This window comes from Manacus candei, unplaced genomic scaffold (assembly GCF_025592945.1).
Source record: "Manacus candei isolate 608988 ecotype Guabito, Panama unplaced genomic scaffold, ASM2559294v1 h1tg000051l, whole genome shotgun sequence".
Classification (NCBI taxonomy): Eukaryota; Metazoa; Chordata; class Aves; order Passeriformes; family Pipridae; genus Manacus; species Manacus candei.
Window position 1 is genome coordinate 192,862 of NW_026138099.1, and position 18,380 is coordinate 211,241.

The 18,380-nt window shown below is 39.4% G+C and overlaps 2 protein-coding genes and 1 long non-coding RNA gene across 7 annotated transcripts in view; 2 read left to right on the forward strand and 1 right to left on the reverse strand.

Moving 5' to 3' along the window:
* Window positions 1–7,945, forward strand: part of TUT7 (terminal uridylyl transferase 7) — a 34,053-nt gene extending 26,108 nt beyond the window's left edge. For all 4 annotated transcript variants that reach the window (XM_051801331.1, XM_051801334.1, XM_051801332.1 and 1 more), the window contains exons 25-29: window positions 452–567; window positions 3,204–3,523; window positions 5,232–5,308; window positions 5,459–5,522; window positions 7,150–7,945. In XM_051801331.1, coding sequence (XP_051657291.1) covers window positions 452–567; window positions 3,204–3,523; window positions 5,232–5,308; window positions 5,459–5,522; window positions 7,150–7,217 — 645 coding nt within the window. In that variant the 3' untranslated portion in view covers window positions 7,218–7,945. The remainder of the gene's footprint in view (window positions 1–451; window positions 568–3,203; window positions 3,524–5,231; window positions 5,309–5,458; window positions 5,523–7,149) is intronic.
* Window positions 474–12,392, reverse strand: LOC127477320 (uncharacterized). Of its 2 annotated transcripts, XR_007906921.1 has the most exons (3): window positions 12,251–12,392; window positions 8,751–11,140; window positions 474–2,643 (listed from the first exon to the last, which is right to left on the reverse strand). It is a non-coding gene; the product is annotated as an uncharacterized LOC127477320 (long non-coding RNA). The 2 variants fall into 2 exon arrangements; XR_007906920.1 differs by lacking the exon at window positions 474–2,643 and having other exon boundaries at window positions 7,625–11,140.
* Window positions 11,616–16,711, forward strand: ISCA1 (iron-sulfur cluster assembly 1). Its single transcript, XM_051801516.1, has 4 exons — window positions 11,616–11,797; window positions 13,884–13,937; window positions 15,709–15,814; window positions 16,277–16,711. The coding sequence occupies exons 1-4, from the start codon at window positions 11,717–11,719 to the stop codon at window positions 16,423–16,425; spliced, it is 390 nt and encodes a 129-aa protein (XP_051657476.1). The 5' UTR covers window positions 11,616–11,716; the 3' UTR covers window positions 16,426–16,711.
* Window positions 16,712–18,380: the final 1,669 nt, after the last annotated feature.

The following is an 18,380-nucleotide window of genomic DNA, read 5'->3' on the forward strand; positions in this document are numbered from 1 at the left end:
AGTATGTGTGTGCTTTTTGGCGTGTAACTTACTGTTAGCAGGAGTAGAGTTACTTTAAACTATTTCTCTTACATTTCCACAGTACTCTAAAAACCTTTATGTGAGTTATTGATGAGTACTGTTTTAATGTTATTTGCATGTAAAATATGTTGGTAAGCAGAATGCTAGTCAAGTCACAGTTTCATTGTACAGACTTACGTATTTTAATCCAGATCAAAACCACCATTTCTTAAAACTGCAGTTTTATAAAAGAGCATGCAGACCTGGTTGGTAGGCTGCCTGTCAAAGAAGAGGTCAGTGGCCAGTTAACTTCACAAGTCTTTCAGGGTTCAGCTGCAGGCACCAAGTTTATTCTTTTCTGTAGCTCTTACTGTTGTTTTAACAGTCTGCGTATCTGTCTTTATTCCCAAGTGTATGGATTTTCATTTTAAATGCATGATTTCTTCTACAGGAGTACTTTTTTGATCCCGAGGTACTAACAGAAGGAGAATTGGCACCAAATGATAGATGCTGCAGAACTTGTGGTAAAATTGGCCATTTCATGAAAGATTGTCCCATGAGACGAAAGTGAGTGTAGTATTGGTGTCTGTGTGTAACTTTTTTCCCTTAGGTTTATTTGAGAAAGATTAGAATAGTAATGCTAAAGCAAAACTTGTACATACTACAGATTATTTCCTTCACTGTTGAAATTAAGATGTATCAGTACCAATTTTGGCAGTGGTGGATGGTATTGTTGCAAAACTGTTTAGCTTAAGGTAGCAATGCTGACTCTGCACTTCATTATATAGGAAAGGAGTAGTCAAAGAGAAAAGCAGAGCTCAATAACTGTGTTCTGTGAAAAGCATTCATGGATGCATTTTATACTTTTTTTATTCAATAGCATCTACTACCAGAACTCTGCGCTGCCAGCAAGACACAATTTTATCATGTTCACAGAATCCTGTAATTCATGTCAAAAAGCAAAACAAGAATGCATTATTTTTTGTAAGCACACACATATGAGAACAATGTTCTGTTTTATATCCAAGAGAATGTTTCCTGACCCTGAACAACCACATGTCAAATATTCAACAATTTTCTTTTTGCAACAGATAAATTGGCTATATGGCTTTTGTTGCTCTTCCTGTTATGAAATGTCTAAACTTGAAACTGATCGTTTCATTTTGTTTTCTAGTTTAGACAAATCTCTTTAAAGACTTCATGTCTATAAAATAGTGAAAACTGACAAATAAAACTTAAAAAGAATGAAATCTTGAAAAAGCCTTTATGCTCACTTGTAAGATGGATGGCAAAATCTAACCATTGTTTAAAGTCTATCTATGTTAAAAGCTGTAACTAAAAATCACCTAAATAAAAAAATACATTGGGTTGAATGAAGTAGCTGTTCTATTCCACATTAGAGAATTGTGAACTTATATTCTTGAGACTATTAATTTGGACATTTACTCAACTTCAGCAAATGCAAGTACAGTAGCTGATGATAGTTTGAAATTAAAGAGTGCTGAAGGTGGTGCAAAATGTCTAAACTACTATCTCACGTGGATTTTTAATCTTGCATTCTAAAGTGAAACACCAGTTCATTGCACATACTCAGCTATGTTCAACAAAACATTAGAGGGAAAGTACGTGGGATTATGCATCTAAGAACAGAAATGCCTTAGCGGGTAAAACCACTGATACATTTGAGTCCTCTGTCCATTCATTGCAATAGGGGTGCTGTCTATGGAGTGCAAACTAGTTGTCTGTTTTCTGTAGTCTCTTCTTACTTATTCCCTCAGCATCTGCAGTTGCTGTATAAGAGATGTTAGAGCATATACATGCCCTGGTCTGGTAATGCTCATTTGTGGACTGGATTTGTTTTATGATTTCGTCCTTTTAGTTGTTTGTTTGGGTTTTTTTTCCTGAACCTGATTGTCCTGGTTTCCTTAACAGTCTTTTGTGGCAACCAGTTCCATAAGAGTTCTGACCGATGTGTAAAGTAATACTTTCTTGTATCTGTTTGAAGCCAATCTCTTTTTAGTCATCCATTAACTTGCTATGTCCCTAATAAGGATGTTAAATAATATTGGTCCAAATACAGACCTTTAGGAACACCACCCATAGCTGGTCTTCACAGGGACACCAGGCTATTGACCACAATGCTTGGAGTGCAGCTATCCAGCCAGTTCCTTATCCAGTGAGTGGTCCATCTGTCAAGTCCATGTCTTTCCATTTTAGAGACAAGTATGTTGTGTGGGACAGTGCTAAATGCTTTGGACAAGTCCAGGTAGATGATATCAGCCACTCTTCCCTTACCCACCAACTCTGTAGCCCTCTTATAGAAAGCTACCAAATTTGTCAGGCATAATTTGCCCTTAGTGAAGGTGTGTTGGCTGTCACCATTTGCCTGTCTGTTTTCCACATGCCTTAGCAATAGGTTCTAGGAGGATCTGCTCCATGATCTTACCAGGCAGAGGTGAGACTTAACAGCTTGAGGTGAGACTTGAAGCTCATGCCATTCTTTTGCCCGTTCATGCCATTCTTTTGCCTGTTCATTCAGTTTTGTGAAGTATTTTCAAGTTGCTTGCAATTAGCACTGCATCTCATGACCAGAGGAGCCTAGTAACATCTTCAGTCTTGGAGGTTTCACTGATGTCTCCTTCTCTAGGTCATGTATAAGGAAAGATGTTAGATGAAACAAGTCTGGCAGTGGTAGCTGTTTCCCCACTGCTAGATCTTTAAGTTACATAGAATGTTAGAAGCTAATCCCAATAGGCATTAGTCTCTACTTTTAGAGTGAATATGCACAGGTTCAGAAGGAAGGAACTGAGTTTTGATCAAATTGTACAAATAGGAAAAAAAATAGAACAGCAGCCCTGTTTTTTTACACTTTGCTGGCATTTTGCTTCGTGTGTCTTTTCTTCCACTGTCTGCAACTTGAGCGCCCAGATTTTCAGTCATGTTTATACTTTTCGAGTTATAACTATTAGAATTTAGGACTGTATTGTCATCTAATTGTAAGGTTAAGTTATAAATATATGTTACATCAGTGTAGCACTGTTTGGTAAGAGAGTCAAAGGGAAAGGTACATGAATTCACTTTATTTAACCCACTGAAAAACTACTGTTGTCTGTGGACAGCACGTGGTTTTTCATTCTGTTTTTTTTGACTCTGTGTATGAATGTAAGGCCTGTGAACTCTGCAGCATTTCTCTGCTTCTGCAGACTAAGACGGCGTCGTGATTATGAAGGTACACAGAGGTATGCTGAAGTCAAGGAGAAAAGAAGCAAAGAGGACAAAGAAATGCATAATAAATCAACAGAAAAGGAGAGCTCAATCAAGGAGGGGAAGTTGCATGTATGTACACCTCAGAAGAGGAAAGTAGCAAGGGTAATAGTGGAAACTGGAAGGGAGAAAACTCCCAAGCAATCAGCAGAGAAATGGAAGCGCCCGGAAGACAGAGACTTAAGAGAAAAACGTTGTTTTATCTGTGGAAGAGAAGGTCATATTAAAAAGGAATGCCCACACTATAAAGGAGTTGCAGGTATGAAACAGATCAGGCTGAGTAGTTTAAACAGCGCTTATAGGTTTTTGGTAATTTTTTGAGGATTGACTAACAGGTAAGGTTTTTACCTTGAAAGGCATCATGTAAATGCTATCTTTTTTTATTTAAATGCAGTCACATTTAACCTCTTTTCTCCTCATCTTCACCTTTCATTCAGAAATTTGCTGCATCCCAGGGGATCTGGTATGGTTTCCCTTAGCAGATATTTGTAATGAAAAGGGTATGAGTATCAGTTATGTTGAAATTGCTTCCGGTGTTGTCACAATATATGAGCTTGCTAACATTTCAGGTTACAGCTTCTATTCCAGTACATCATAATTGCAACAAAAGCTAGCATTATGTAGCTCTTCACATCACCTAAACCAGAATTATTCCATATGAACCTGAAGTCAGTATGAAAGTATACAGATTGCTCAGATGGAATACTGTGAATTAAATAAAATAAAGAATATTTCTGCCAATTCAGCAGTTGGAGGGATACAGCAGTCCGTCTTACAGATCCTGACTGACAGACTTGAATGAAAAAATGAAATACTTCTGCTTAGCAGTATCTAAGTCATCCTTTAAATAATTTGGATCATCTGTGTTGTGAAGGAATATCTTTCTTAGATAAAACTGAGGCTTAAGACAATAGATAGTATTTGTGGTTAGGTTCCAAAGGAGCACTGTGTCACAGTTCCCTGTAGGTAAACCTAAGTCCATTTAAATTCAGGCTGGAATTACAGATTACTCATGGCTTGACCTCTTAAAGGAACAGATAGGAATCTTGTGTATAAACATTTTTCAAACCAGCTTTTCTCTACTAGCAAAAACATTCTGTCTGGCTTAGGTCAGGAGACCCTTCATAATCAGATGTATTTAGTGAAAGAGGGCATAACACTATGTTAAAATACTGGAAGAGGGAGAAAAGTGGTACAAATATATTCAGAACTGTGAAGGTATTTAGAAGGATTCCTAGTTTGATAGACCTCTAGAAGTATTGGATGTTCAGAAAAGATGTTTAAAAATTGAAGTCATGCTTCATTCAGCCTCTGACCTTTTGAAGGTGTATGTCAAGTCTAAATTTAACTTTTGAGTTTGTTTATCTTTGACCTTGTCTCGTTCAGCTTTTCTTTCTGCCATTCTGTTTGCCATGATACTGAGTTTGCTAAGGTGGAGGGGAATATGCCTGAGTTGTAGTTAATGGTTTTTAGCATTCATCATAGGGGAACTGTGCTTAGGCTGTACAGTATATATGTCTAAAATAATAAATTCTGGAGTAGGCGTTTTTGTTTGTTACCTGAATTTTGGGAATTTCTGTATTTGAATTTGAAAGGAATTGCTATAGGTTGGGCTTTGTCTTACATTGCTTGCTTAGTGCCTGAAGTGTTCTCTCTAGTTGAATAAAGTACTATGAACAAATGAACCTGAGAGGTCAGACTTTGCTCTTTGATCTGCTACATTTTGTAAGACTACGGACAATTCACTTATCACCATATCTTCATTCATTCTAAGTTCCCTGGTTCTGGGTGGGTTCCTAACATGTCACCTGTGTCAGTTTTCCATGTTATAAAATTAAGGAAATTTACACTGTCTTACCTTCTATTTTCTGTGATTCTAGATTGCAAATATTTTGATATTCTTCTCTTATGATATCCGAAATGGAAACTAGTTTCAAGTTAGCAACTCATTGTTATGACTTTTTCAGGTGGCTCAAAACCAGAAGTGTCGTGTGGATCCCCTTCTTTGCCCAGTACTGTCAAACATGCTGGTAGATTAAATCAGGTAAACACCAAGTGTCCCTTTTGTTTGATCTTTAATTTTTTATATGGTTTAAAGTCCATATAAAGTAATTAAGAATGACTTTCAGGGAAAACCTTTTATGTTGTGGAATGACATATTTCAATTTTGTTGATGTGTGTATGTTTTTTATAGGGAGTGCTTATACATGAAGAAAAAAAGAAACAAAAAGGAAAAGTGTTTTTGAGTCCCCAGTCAGGTTTGTATCTCTTCATTTCAGTTTAGAAACTGTGTAAAAGCAGTGTTGGCAGCAGGTTGAGGGCAGTGCTCTGCTCTGGTGAGAACTCACCTGGAGCACTACATCCAGCTCTGGGGTCCCCAGCACAGGAAGGATATCAACCTGTTGAAGCGAGTCCGGAATAGGGACACAACAATGATTAGAGGGATGGAGCACCTTTCCTATGGACAGGCTGAGTAGGTTGGGGTTGTTCAGCCTGGAGAAGAGAAGGCTCCAGGAAAACTTTATTTTGGCCTTTCAGTTATAGAAAGGGGCCTGTAAGAAAGGTGGGGACAAACTTCTTAGCAGGGACTGTTGCGATAGGACATGGGGTAACGGTTTAAAACTGAGAGTCAACTTTAAGATGAGATTAAAGGAAGAAGTTCTTCACAATGAGGGTGGTAAAACACTGGCACAGGTTGCCCAGAGAGGTGGTGGATGCCGAATCCTGGGGAACATTCAAAGTCAGGTTGGGTGTGGCTCTGAGCAACCTGATCTAGTTAAAGATGTCCCTGCTCATGGTAGGGCAGTTGGACTAGATGACTTTTAGAGGTCCCTTCCAACTCAAACTATTCTATAATTATATGATTCTCCATCACTCCATATGGAAGCTCTGCCTAATTTGCTGAACATAGTGGCAGTCTGGATAGATTGAAGACACCTTTTTTTTTTTTTTCAGCTGGAAACATGTACAATTTTTAAGTTTTGTTTTGGAAGCAAAACTTGGGCATAAAAATTCTGTGCACTTATTTTATTGTGAAGGATATGGTGGGTTTTTATCAATATCTCTTTCCTGTTTTGGCACAGATGGGGTTCTTTGGTTGTTCAGGGACAAAACATGGAGTGCTTTCTTGGGCATTTTCCTCAGAGTAATTGTCTAGAATTATACATGATAAAATAACTTGGGAGAGACAATCAAACTACATCCTTGGTCTGAGCTGCCAAAATGCAAACAAGTTAGAATTACATTTAAAAGTAGTAGTGAGATTATATTATAAAGGCCTTTATGTATTCTTTCTGGATCAGAGATGTTTTGCTTCAGATGCATGATTACAAATGTAACTTCCTTACAGTAATTTCACATACTTATTAACAGGTACAATGAAGATTTTAAAAACAACTGTTTTTTTCAATTATTTTGAGTTTCTAGTACAACTCTGCAAACCTTTTAGCAGCTTGGGTTTATAATATACAAATCTCTACTGAGGCAGCTGAAGGGAGACCTAATTAGTTTTCCAAAAATTGTAAAGACTTTACTGCAATTAACTATCTCAAATTATCAGTTTTGTTGGGAAGACACAGTGGATTTTGTCTTCACCGCAAGGCTTTTTCAAATCTATGTTTGGGGATTTTTAACACAAAGTGATCTGTCACTAGGTGTTTAGTTGAAAAAAATGCTGATTTTCAATTTTGTATTTTAATATTTCTTACTGTCCTTCAGCAGGTAATGATCTAAAATTGATCTGTGTGTCCTTTCATTATAGTTTGACTTAACAGTAATTATCTCCTTTCTGATTCTTTCAGTTGGTTTATGCCTTGTCTTTTTTAAAAAAAAGAAAGAAAAAAACAATACCTTTAAAGTGTGATGCTTTCTTCCTCCCAATCTTAGGCAGCCTTTCCAATAAATACATGACTCAGGGAAAAGCCTCACAGAAGAAGACCCAGCAAGAATCATGAGGGTTATTAAGCCCTGGTAAATTGCAGTACAGGCCCATCATTCGTTTAAAAGAAATGTCCTTGGCTAAAGCATCTGGATTCACAGGACAGCAGCACAGACAACATTCGACTTAAGTTTTATTTTAGATTGCTTGTACAAGCAACTGTGGATTCTAATATGGAACCCTGCTCTTAAATAGATTGTTTAAACATTTTAATAGAAAGCCGTGATGTTTTGTATTTGTTTACTAGGTAAATCATCTAGAAAAGGGCAGGTACTAAAATGAACTGGTTTCAACGTTTTGTTGTTCCACCTGACCATCTTAAACTGCACTAAAATTGTGTGCAAGCCAAATAAATTATATTTTCTTCAAAAATTAATTTTTTTGAAGGAGCAAATTATATTTATTAATGTTAATTGTTTATTGAATCCTTGTGTAAGTGTTTGAAATGTTTGTAGATTGGTACATTATCTTTAATTTCTGTAGAGAACTGAAAACATAGACACTAGTAAAACAATCCCTGGCCAAGGAGCGCCGTTGAGATTTTGTGAGGTTTTTTTCTGTTCTGTGACTTCATGGGAGTTCATTTGCTGCTGTGCTTGTGTTCAAGCAGAAAAAAAGACTAAGAAACAGGTCTGTCCTGTTTTGTTGCTGCTAAGAATCTTTTTCAAGGCCTTGGGGATACAGACAAAAGGAATAGAAGTATTTTAAGGAATAGAGTTATTATATTTGGCAAATGGGGAAAAACACACGTCCGTTTTCATAGAATGTGAAGAGAATCCTTGTACCAGTCAAGAATTTACATTCATTAGTAGTATGAACTTGAGCTTTACTTGAAGTCCTTCCAGAACTGGTAATGTACCATTTTATCTTGTTCAGGAAAGGATGAATTACATGTTAAAATGGAAACCACTGTTAATTTATGAGTCTGAAATAAATTAAAAAAAAAATCAGATTTAAGATCTTGTAATTTTTCTGAGGTTGTAGTTTTCAATGTTCCTGACATAAATGTAAAATTAATGATGAGTTATTAGAATTATCTTTGTTTTAGAAATATCATGTTCAATTTTTTTTTCCTTGTCCATCTATTCTTATTAAAGTTGAAAACTAGAATTGCCAAAGTGGTCTTAAGGAACTGGGATCCTAACTCGTGCTTTGGTTTTCATCCATCTGAAGTCAGCTATCTGTGGACTTCTAGATGTACTACTTTCACAAAGAATTTGTTCTGTGTACTTTTCTAAACATATTTTCAAGCAAAATATTAGCCAGCAACAAAGAGACAATAATTCCAACTTTGTCTTCTATAGCATATTTCATCATCTGAAATAAAGTCAGTTCTTCCCTCCAAAATAAATTAATTATTGTAGTTTTTCACTCATATATATAAAAAAAAGGCTGACATGAATTCTGTGTGCTTTGTTTAACCCTTTGTTCAGAGTTCCAGTTTTGCTGATGAGAATGAATTGTGTAAACCTCTAGGGGACTATGGCTTAATCTCAGAGACAGAAGTTATTTTTAAAAGAAAAACATAATCAGATTTATGTATACTCACCCTTTTATCTTTGTGATACTTTGTAGTTCAGTGGTGACATTTTCAACAGTGAAATTTCTAAACTTGCATCTGGATAAAAACTCATTCTGCAGATCCACGAGTCTTCTCATTTGAAGATGCTGTTTCCTTATGCAACTACTAATTCTATATAGTTGCTAATCTCAGAGCCCTGAAGTGAAATGCCTAAACTTGGGATATATATTACAGACATTAAACTATTAAGCAATCCCTTGTTTGTTTAAAAAGTTTTTAAATACCACAGTCATAATTTACAGGATGTCTGACATAGAAGAAATGCAGTTGAGGAGGCATAGCATATATATCTGCTGGACTAAGTTGTAAAGTATAGGAGATTGAAAATTAAAATTGGAGACCTGTAAGTTCTTCATAACAATTCTTGACATAGAAGATACCCTGTTTGCCTCATGAGAGTATGTTCTCAAGGGAGCAACTTTGCACATAGACACACTGCATTAGTAAAAAGTTTCTAGAAAAGGAATTATATTAAAAGTAACAGTAATAAGATAATAGTTTACAACTAAATTCATACTAATAAAATGTAGTAATAAATACTAATAAACAAATAGTTTTAGAAGACCTCTTTTGAGCCACTTGCATACTCTGTCCCTTTATGCCTGCATAAAGACTGTGAGTGATTATATTGGGTTTAGCTGAGCTGGAGTTCATTTCCTCACAGTAGCCCTCACTGTGCTGTGCTTTGCATTGGTAGCTAGAAGGGTGTCGATAACACACCACTGTTTTGGCTACTGCTGAGCACAGCATCAGCACTGTAACATTCCTTCCTTAGCTGAGGGCAAGATCCTGGGAGGGGACCCAAGTAGGCCAACTAACAAAAAGGGGTATTCCATACCATATGATGTCAGCTCAGATAGAAAAGCTAAAGCAAGGAGCAGGAAGGCAGGCATTCCTTGTCTCCAATGGCTGCCTGCTGAGGAACCATCACATGTCCTGAAGCCCTGCTGCTCGGGAGTGTCTGACCATCACTGCTCATGGGAAGTAGAGAAAAAACCCTGCTATCTTTCACTTCGCTTCACTTTTGCGCACATAAGCTTACAGTTTGCTTTTTGCTTTAAATAAACAGCCTTATCCCAACCCAAAGTGCACACAGAGGTATCTTCGCTACAGCTGATATGTCAGCATTACATGATTATTAATTTTTGTTCTCTGCATTCCTGTTACATATTATGACATTTCCCAACACTTATTAGCATATATCCTTATAAGATCTCTCAGTGGCTTCACCAGGGGTCTCTGGTGGTCATTTCTGTCTGGAGCCCCCAAAGTTCCAAGTGACTGCCTTATGAACATCTTTAAGACAATACACCTGGTTACAGAGTAAATGGGTGTTGCCCACCTGGCTGTTTTGGTCCCATTCTTCATTGTTTATTTACTTTGCTTGGCTAGTTTCTTTAAATTGCTTGGCTCAGCTATAGGTAATTTTCCATGGTACATTCTCTTGTACTAGTCCTGTTACACTTCAAAACTCTAGTATCAGGACTAAATGGTGTGTAGAGCAGAACGGAGACACTGTAAGCCATGCTCCCTGGCACAGGAGGGAATTTGGTGGTACTTTCTAGCTGATAAGCTGCACGGCAGCTGAAAACCAAGAGAGATAAAGGAAGACATCCCACTGTTGAATCAGCAACCATGGTGAAATCATTCTCCTTGGACTGATGCATTTCCCATCCCAAGGTTATTTCAGGTACTAACTGAGATATCCACCCCAGGGTATGACCACTGCTCACTGAGTAAGATGTATGATTGGAGTCACTCAAGCTCTACCTAAACATAAGGAAATAATACAAAAGTGAGTTAAGAATAGGGAGAAATTAGGGAAGACTCCATCATAATTTTTGGGGTCAGTCAACAGGCTGAACCCATCTTTTCCCCCATGGGGATGCCTATCAGGTAGGAACAGTGTTCTATGCACGCTGAATTACTATCTTCAGCTAGCTTTTCTTTGGGATTAGAGCTCGTTAATAGGTTGCTTTGAATACGTTTTTGCAGTCAGATATTATCACCAGCAACCACTGAAACTTGCCTTGTTAGAATCCTGGGCTGCATCAAAAGCAGCATAGCCAGCAGGCTGAGGGAGACAATCCTGCCTCTCTGCTCTTCTCTGGTGAGACCTCACCTGGAGTGCTGTGTACAGTTCTGGTGTCCCCAACTTAAGAGCATGGAATCGTTGGAGCAAGTCCAGAAAAGGGCAACGAAGTTAGTAAGAGTACTGGAGCATCTCCCCTTCCAAGATAGGCTGAGAAAGTCGAGGCTGTTCAGCCTGGAGAAGAGAAGGTTGTGTGGAGAACTGAGTGACCTTCCAGTATCTAAAGGAGGTTTACAGGGAAGCCAGAGAGGGACTCTGTCAGGAACTGTAGTGATAGAACAAGAGGGGAAATTTAGGTTAGATATTAGGAAGAAATTCTTTACTGTGAAGTTGGTGAAATGCTGGGACAGGCTGCCCAAGCAGGTTGCAGATGTTTCAACCCTGGCAATGTTCAAAGCCAGGCTGGATAGGGCCTTCAGCAACCTGGTCTAGCGGATGGTGTCCTTGCCCACGGCAGGATACCAGGGCTGGATTTTATCTTTAAGGTCAATTCCAACCCCTTAACGTTCTGTATCAATAAAGACTGTTATTCCATCATCAGTTAACGTGAGTCCTTCAGGGGCGCCGACAGACTAATCAAACATTAAAGGATTCGAGAAAAACCTTCCCTTTTCACGTGACACCAGACAGCTGTTTTCGCTGCGTCCCCCGCGGGTGCACCCTGAAGAGCAGCGCGTCCGACCCGCCGGCCCTTTATCGCAGCGCGCAGCCCGCCGCCGGCGGGGCCCGCCCGGGCCGGGGGCGGAGCCGCCGCTCGTCAGGGCCGGGCCCGGCGGGCGGTGCTGTGCGCGGTGGCGTCAGTGGGGCGGGCGGCCCTGCTGATGGCCGAGGGCGGCGGGCCATGGCCTCCTCCGTGGTGCGCGCTACGGTGCGCGCCGTCAGCAAGCGCAGGATCCAGGCGACCCGCGCCGCTCTCACCCTGGTTAGTGCCGCCGGTGGGCAGCGGGGCGGGCCCGGGGCCGAGGCTCCTCAGGGGTGCGGGAACTGCGCCACGGCCTCCCGCCCCCGGTCCGGGGAGCGCGGCCGCCCCTGGCGACGGCGAGTGGGGACGAGGACGGGGCCGGGCTGCTTGGGCGGGCAGCGCCGGGCCGGGACCGGCGGGGCCGGAGCCCCCGCCCCCCCTGCGGCGGGCGATGCTCGGAGGAGAGTGCTGCGAGCGGCCGGGGGGGCTGTCCTTCCCCCTTCGAGTTCAGGGGCTGCTGCTCCTCGCTAATCCCGCTGACAGAAGGTCCCCCGCGCCGGCTGGGGAACCGCGGAGTCCCAGGGCAGGACCAGAGCGGCCCTTCGTGCACGGGGCCTTGTTGCACAGGCACCCCAGGAAGTGTATTTTATGCATTTATTTAAAATTTTTTTAAAAAGGAAATGCATTACCTACCAAAGCTGACGAATAGGTTGTTTCCACGAAGGATTTATGTCCTGTTGTTAATAATAAAGGAAGTGCATTCTGTACTAGCGGCCGTACTGGGGAGGCCACGCTTTAAAACTTGGTGTTCGGTCATGGGTTGGACTCGATGATCTCAGAGGTCTTTTCCAGCCTAATTGGTCGTGAGAGGGGTCAGTGCAGAGGAAAGTACAGTCAGTTCCCTCCAGGAGCAGGGGCAGATTGTGTGCGCACACAGTTCAGTCGTTTGTCAGAGCAGGTGGTGCCTTTTCAGTAGTGGTTCTGTAACAAACGAAGAGTGGGAGCAGTAATTAGAAAAAATTTTCTACTGCAAGGCTGTTTGTGGTTTGCTTTGTATGTTTAAGCCGGCTCAGTGTAAGAACTTCATCTTACTAATGCTTTTGCTTTCCTCAGTGTCTTAGAAACTTGTAGGCATGTGATGGAAATTTTAATGCTTGTGTTGTATTCTTGAATTTCTGCAACAACTAGATTTGCATGAACAGTGAATTTTATCTGCTGTAAAGTCACCCTCTAGGATAATGGGAAGAGAGAAGTAGGCCATAAGCCCTCCTGTGCCTAATTGAGAAGCTTCGCGGGTGCTGGTGGATGAGAAGCTGGACATGACCCAGCAATGTGCACTTGCAGACCAAAAAGTCAGTCATATCCTGGGCTCATCAAAAGCAGTGTGGCCAGCAGGGTGAAAGAGATGATTCTGCCCTTCTACTCTGCTCTGGTGAGACCCCACCAAAGTACTGCATTCAGCTCTAGTGTCCCCAGCACAAAACAGACATGGAACTGTTGGAGCAGGTCCAGAGGAGGCCACGAAGTTGATAACGGGAGCAGAGCACCTCCCCTACAAACACAGGCCAAGAAAGTTGGGGCTGTTCTGCCTGGAGAAGAGAAGGTTACATGCAGACCTCATGGCAACCTTCCACTATCCAGAGGGGGCCTGCAGGGAAGCCAGAGAGGGACTCTTTGTCAGGAACTGTAGTGATAGGACAAGGAGTAGAGGGTTCAGACTGAAAGAGGGAAATTTAGGTTAGATTTATGGAAGAAATTCTTCTTTGTGAGGGTGTTGAGGCACTAAAACAGATTGTTCAGCGAAGCTGTGAATGCTCCATCTCTGGCAATGTTCAAGACCACATTGCATGGGGCATTGAGCAGCCTGGTCTAGTGGAAGGTTCCCTGCACACAGCAGGTGGGTTGGATCAAGGTGATCTTTAAGGTCCCTTCCAACCCAAACCATTCTATGATTCTAACAACCAAAGCCCCTACTTTTAAGCACTGCGTTTCTTGAGGTGGGTGAGGAGGCAAGTGAAGAGTTATTGTGTTCTATATGGATTAGTTTCAACAGACATCTGTTTTACAGCAGAGTGTGTATCTTCAGATACACACAGGCATCAGTTTCAAGTAGAACACAGAATAGTCAATACTGATAGGTGGCTAATGCTGAAGGGGGACTTTGCAGATGGAAGACAAATGTAAACTAAGAAAATCTGAGTACACAGAGTTGGAATAAAATTTTTTTACAGTGAAATTAAGTACACTGCACACTTTAATACATGCAAACACAGCAAATAAACAAACAGAATAATTTCAAATTTATGTGTATGGTTCTGTCTTTCAGACTCCATCTGCTGTTCAGAAGATAAAAGAGCTTCTGAAAGATAAACCTGAGCATGTAAGTATAGATAGACAGAGTCAGTCTGTACATTGTGCTAAGGTATTAGCACAGCTCAGCTCATGATTGCAAACGATTTCTGGCTAACTTAGAAGTTTGAAATAAACACTGAGGTGCTCATTAGTGATATTGACATCTTTTTTTTTGGAGGGGAATGCAATTCTCTGTCAAGCTTCATTTTGTTATAAAATGAAATGCAGGAATGAAATGAAATGCAGGAAATAACCAACTGTAATGACATTTCACTGTACAGTTACTGTTGAGATTAAAAAAACTGAAGAAGTTTTAAGCTTCAGATATTTTGGAGCTACATTTTAATGAAGCCTTTTAGTACGGCACAGTGGTGACTTCTAGAGGGGAAAGAGATCTTCAGTTGTTGATATTAAGAAGTAATTTAAGTTCTTTTAGAAATTCTCACTGTGAAGTATACAATAATAAAGTTATATTCATATGCATTAGAAAACATCTAATTCTTAGGAAACCTGCCAGACAATGTATTTTTCATGTAATCAGTGTTTCCCCAAATAACTAATTGAGCTTGTCATCTTTTCTTCTTCAGCAAAAGACACACAGAGTCTTCCTTTATAGCCTTCCTTTGTAAAAAAAGACACAGTCTTCCTTTGTAAAAAAAAGCATTAGATTTTCTTTACTGTAAGTATTACTATTACAAGAAGAATTATTTCTCTTTTCTCTTTCCTACAAGACCCATTGTTTGTTTTGCTTCCTGCGCATCTGCAACTCATTAGACTATTTGTTCTAATGTTTTAAAACCATCCTAAGGAGGCCTTGGGCCTACAAATTACATGGTCAGTCATTCCCTTGCCATGAATGGTGTTTACATTTTCCAGCACATTACTGGTAGCAGTTCCTGTAGAGAAAGGTATTTAGTCTGAAAGGATCAGATGTAGTTTGTCTGAGAGCCCATTTGATGGCAGGCGATATGTTTTGATACATTTTTATCATAACATTGATTACAGAGATAGATAACAAAATTTGCCTCTTCAGTTATGAAGCACTGGTGTGTGGAAGGTGGTACAGATACTTCTGAAAGATTGTTGTGCACAGATAGTTTTCGATTTCATTAAAACCTTTTCTCAGCACTTTCCTTACAGATATACTCTTTTTGTCAGACTTGTTGAATACTGTGTTACAAACATTGACTAGGTTAGCTTTTAAGGTCAATTAAAACAGTAAGCAAATATACATACTTGAAGGGATTGCTTTTTAGGTGAAACTGGCAATAAAGGTAGTGACGAAATCAAAGTTTTTTCAGAACTTCAGTTTGAATTAAATTTTCTGATGGTGTCATTACAAGAGTTCTGTGAAAATCTGTTAGCTGCCCTTGTCTGGTCTCACAGCTTTATAATTATGTTACCATCAATAATCTTTACGTAGTACCTGATTTAGCATCTGAGTAAACTTCAACTTAAAGTCACAAAAATACTGTCTTTGAAATTTGACTGTCTTTATGAGACCCGGTACCTACAAGGATGCCAACAATGTGTTATTTCAAAACTTTAACATCCTTTAAGGCTTGATCCACAGCAGGAAGTATCTGATGTTTTCTTTTACCTTGGCAGTCAAATCTGTAAAAGGAAAAACATGTTACCTCTTAATCCATTAAGGTAATTCATTTCTCTATTAAGGCAGTGAAGAATAATAAATGTCAGCATTTTGTTGTTCTGCATACTTTTTAACTTGATGTTCCACAATATGTTTTAAAAGAGAAGTCATGCATGTGGTGGTGGCTTTTTGTTGTCTTTTTTTTTAGGTGGGTGTGAAAGTGGGTGTTCGTACAAGGGGATGCAATGGACTTTCTTACACATTAGAGTATACAAAATCAAAAGGAGACTCTGATGAAGAAGTAGTTCAAGATGGTGAGTTTCTGATGCAGCAGAAAAACATTTGGTGTGGGGGGGGGGAAAAACCAATCATTCTGAGAGAAGAACATTTGTTTTTTCAAAGTTTTGGGTCATCTTGTTGGATTCACAGACTTTAAGAAGGGTATGAAATGGTTTACTGTCTGTAATGCATGGGAATTGTGTACTGAAGCTGAGATTCGTTCACAGGTTCTACAGCTTATTTTCCTCAGTATCATTATTTTTTGTCCCCCATCACAATACAGACATGCATGTCCACACACAAGTAACGGTTCTAGACTGTTGCCAAACTTCTGTAGGTAGAGTGAAAACAGTGATGAAATTAGACCAGGGAAACCAAGTTATACTGGTAGTCTTCTTATTTAGCTCCTTTTTTTTTAATCACCTGGCAAAAGAGAATTTCAAAGGGAATGATGGTTTTGCTGTATGTAATTCCTCTTTTTTTCTGTTATCTTCAAGGGGTTAGAGTGTTTATTGAGAAGAAGGCACAGCTGACACTTCTAGGAACTGAAATGGACTATATAGAAGATAAGCTGTCCAGTGAATTTGTTTTCAATAATCCAAACATCAAAGGAACATGTGGCTGTGGAGAAAGCTTTAACATCTGAAATCTCAGGACTACTTCTTTGACTTTGAACTGCCCAAAACACATACTATTACAACATTCAGAAGCAGATGTGTTTCCTTCAGGTTCGTAGCCTGTGTAAAGTGGGGATACTCTTAAGAAAAATAAATAATTTTGAAAATGTAAGTTGTGTGGTAAATTCCACCACTGATGTAGTTATCCTGTAATTTGTGATGAGTTGGGATCTAAAAGGTAAGAACAGTAAGTGCTGCAAGTAACATCTCTGTACTTCCACTTGGCCAAGGAAATAAAATCTCACTGTTCTTTTCCTTTGTCATTTTCTTTATCCATCTTACTCATACTTGCCCATCCAAAACCATTTGAAAGAATACACTGTGTTCTGCTTTGATTCGAAGAAAACAAACAAACAAATGAACAAAAAAACCCAACCATTTGTGTGTGTGTTTATAGAAATGTATATATACAGGCACACAGTCCTTGCTTGCTTTATAGTTTTCTGATGCTTTCATCCTTTTACAAGTGCGTTTCTGATGGTTTATTTGCCCTTAAATCCAGGGAAATAGAAGTGTTGTTCATGTATTAATATAGTGGTTACACTGCTTGTAGAAATGCTTTGAAGAGGGCTAGCCTAAATTTAGGTTTTTTCCTTTCCTCGTTGAAGGCACAGTCTCTGCTGTACTTGGTCATTTTCAAATCAAGAAATATTTAGGCACTGGAGGACTAAATCGCGATACATGTGGGCCTTGTTTTTCACCCTTCTGTTGTTTGTCATTCCTCAATTAAATTGCAAAGTTGGTAAAACAGCCTCCACATTCTGATTCTCCATGTTCACAAGATGTGCTCTGTGTGTGCACCAAAAGCTATAAATGCTTTTTTTTGAGAGACAAATTTTAGATTTCTCATTACTTTTTTTTTTTTCTTTTGTAGTCATGCCTGCTACTAATTTTGTTACAGTCTGAACTCTTCTTTGTAACTCTCTAGGTATAGGATTCTTTCACCAAAGCTTATGGTAACTTCTGTTTAACTCCTGTCTTGAGGTTAACTTGGTAACAGGAGAAAATGTGTTTTTAATTTTAAAAAAATTAGTAGTTCATAATAGTTTTAATCTAGACAGTAATTAAAATATACAAGAGGCCATTTTTTTCTTTGGAATTTAAATGTACTTAATCAGAATTTGGTTTTATTAAACAAGTGTTTTTCGAGCTTATATGGTCTTCAGCCCTTTTTCACTGATGCTGAGGTGGAAGTGTAAATATCTCTCCAGACGTTCCCAAAACCTGTTATGAGAGAGGAACTGTTCTGCCCATTTATGTCCTGATTATCCAAAGATGACATTGTGCAGCTAAGCTGCTCACTTGTGCATGAGAGAAGATAACATCTGCCTGGGCAAATGATTGGAACAGGTGGTGAAACGGGTGCAAATAAAAAGTAAGGGGCAACAGGGATCTTGCAGTCAAGAACAAGAAGGTGTTGAGATGGGAGAGAACTGAGAGTATTAAGGCTGCATGTTGACAATCTGGAGGTCATCTTGATCTGGACAGTTGTGCCCATATGCCTGTCACCAACTGCCGTAGATGTAGAATTGCAGCTATAGTTTGGTTCTTCCCTTTATACTTTCCCCAGGCCAGAGGGAAGAATAAAAATTGAAAAATGAAATAATGCTTCATCTGCTTTATGTAGTGCACAGGAACAGAAAGTCAGAATTACCTATAGTCTAACACTAAATACTTGAATTTTGGTTGTATGTCACCTTTTGAAATAAAAACACTGTTTCCTTCAATAGTCAAGTATTCTACAGAGTTACTTTATGTAGTAATTCAGACATCACTGGTAATATACTGGCTAAGTGCTTCTGTAGTGCTGTAAGTCTTTCAATCTTGCCAAACAAAAACATAACATAGCTGCATTACACTTAAAACGCCAGTCTAGGGGCATTTCTTCAAATAAGACTTCAAATATGGTAACACTGGTGGTTGC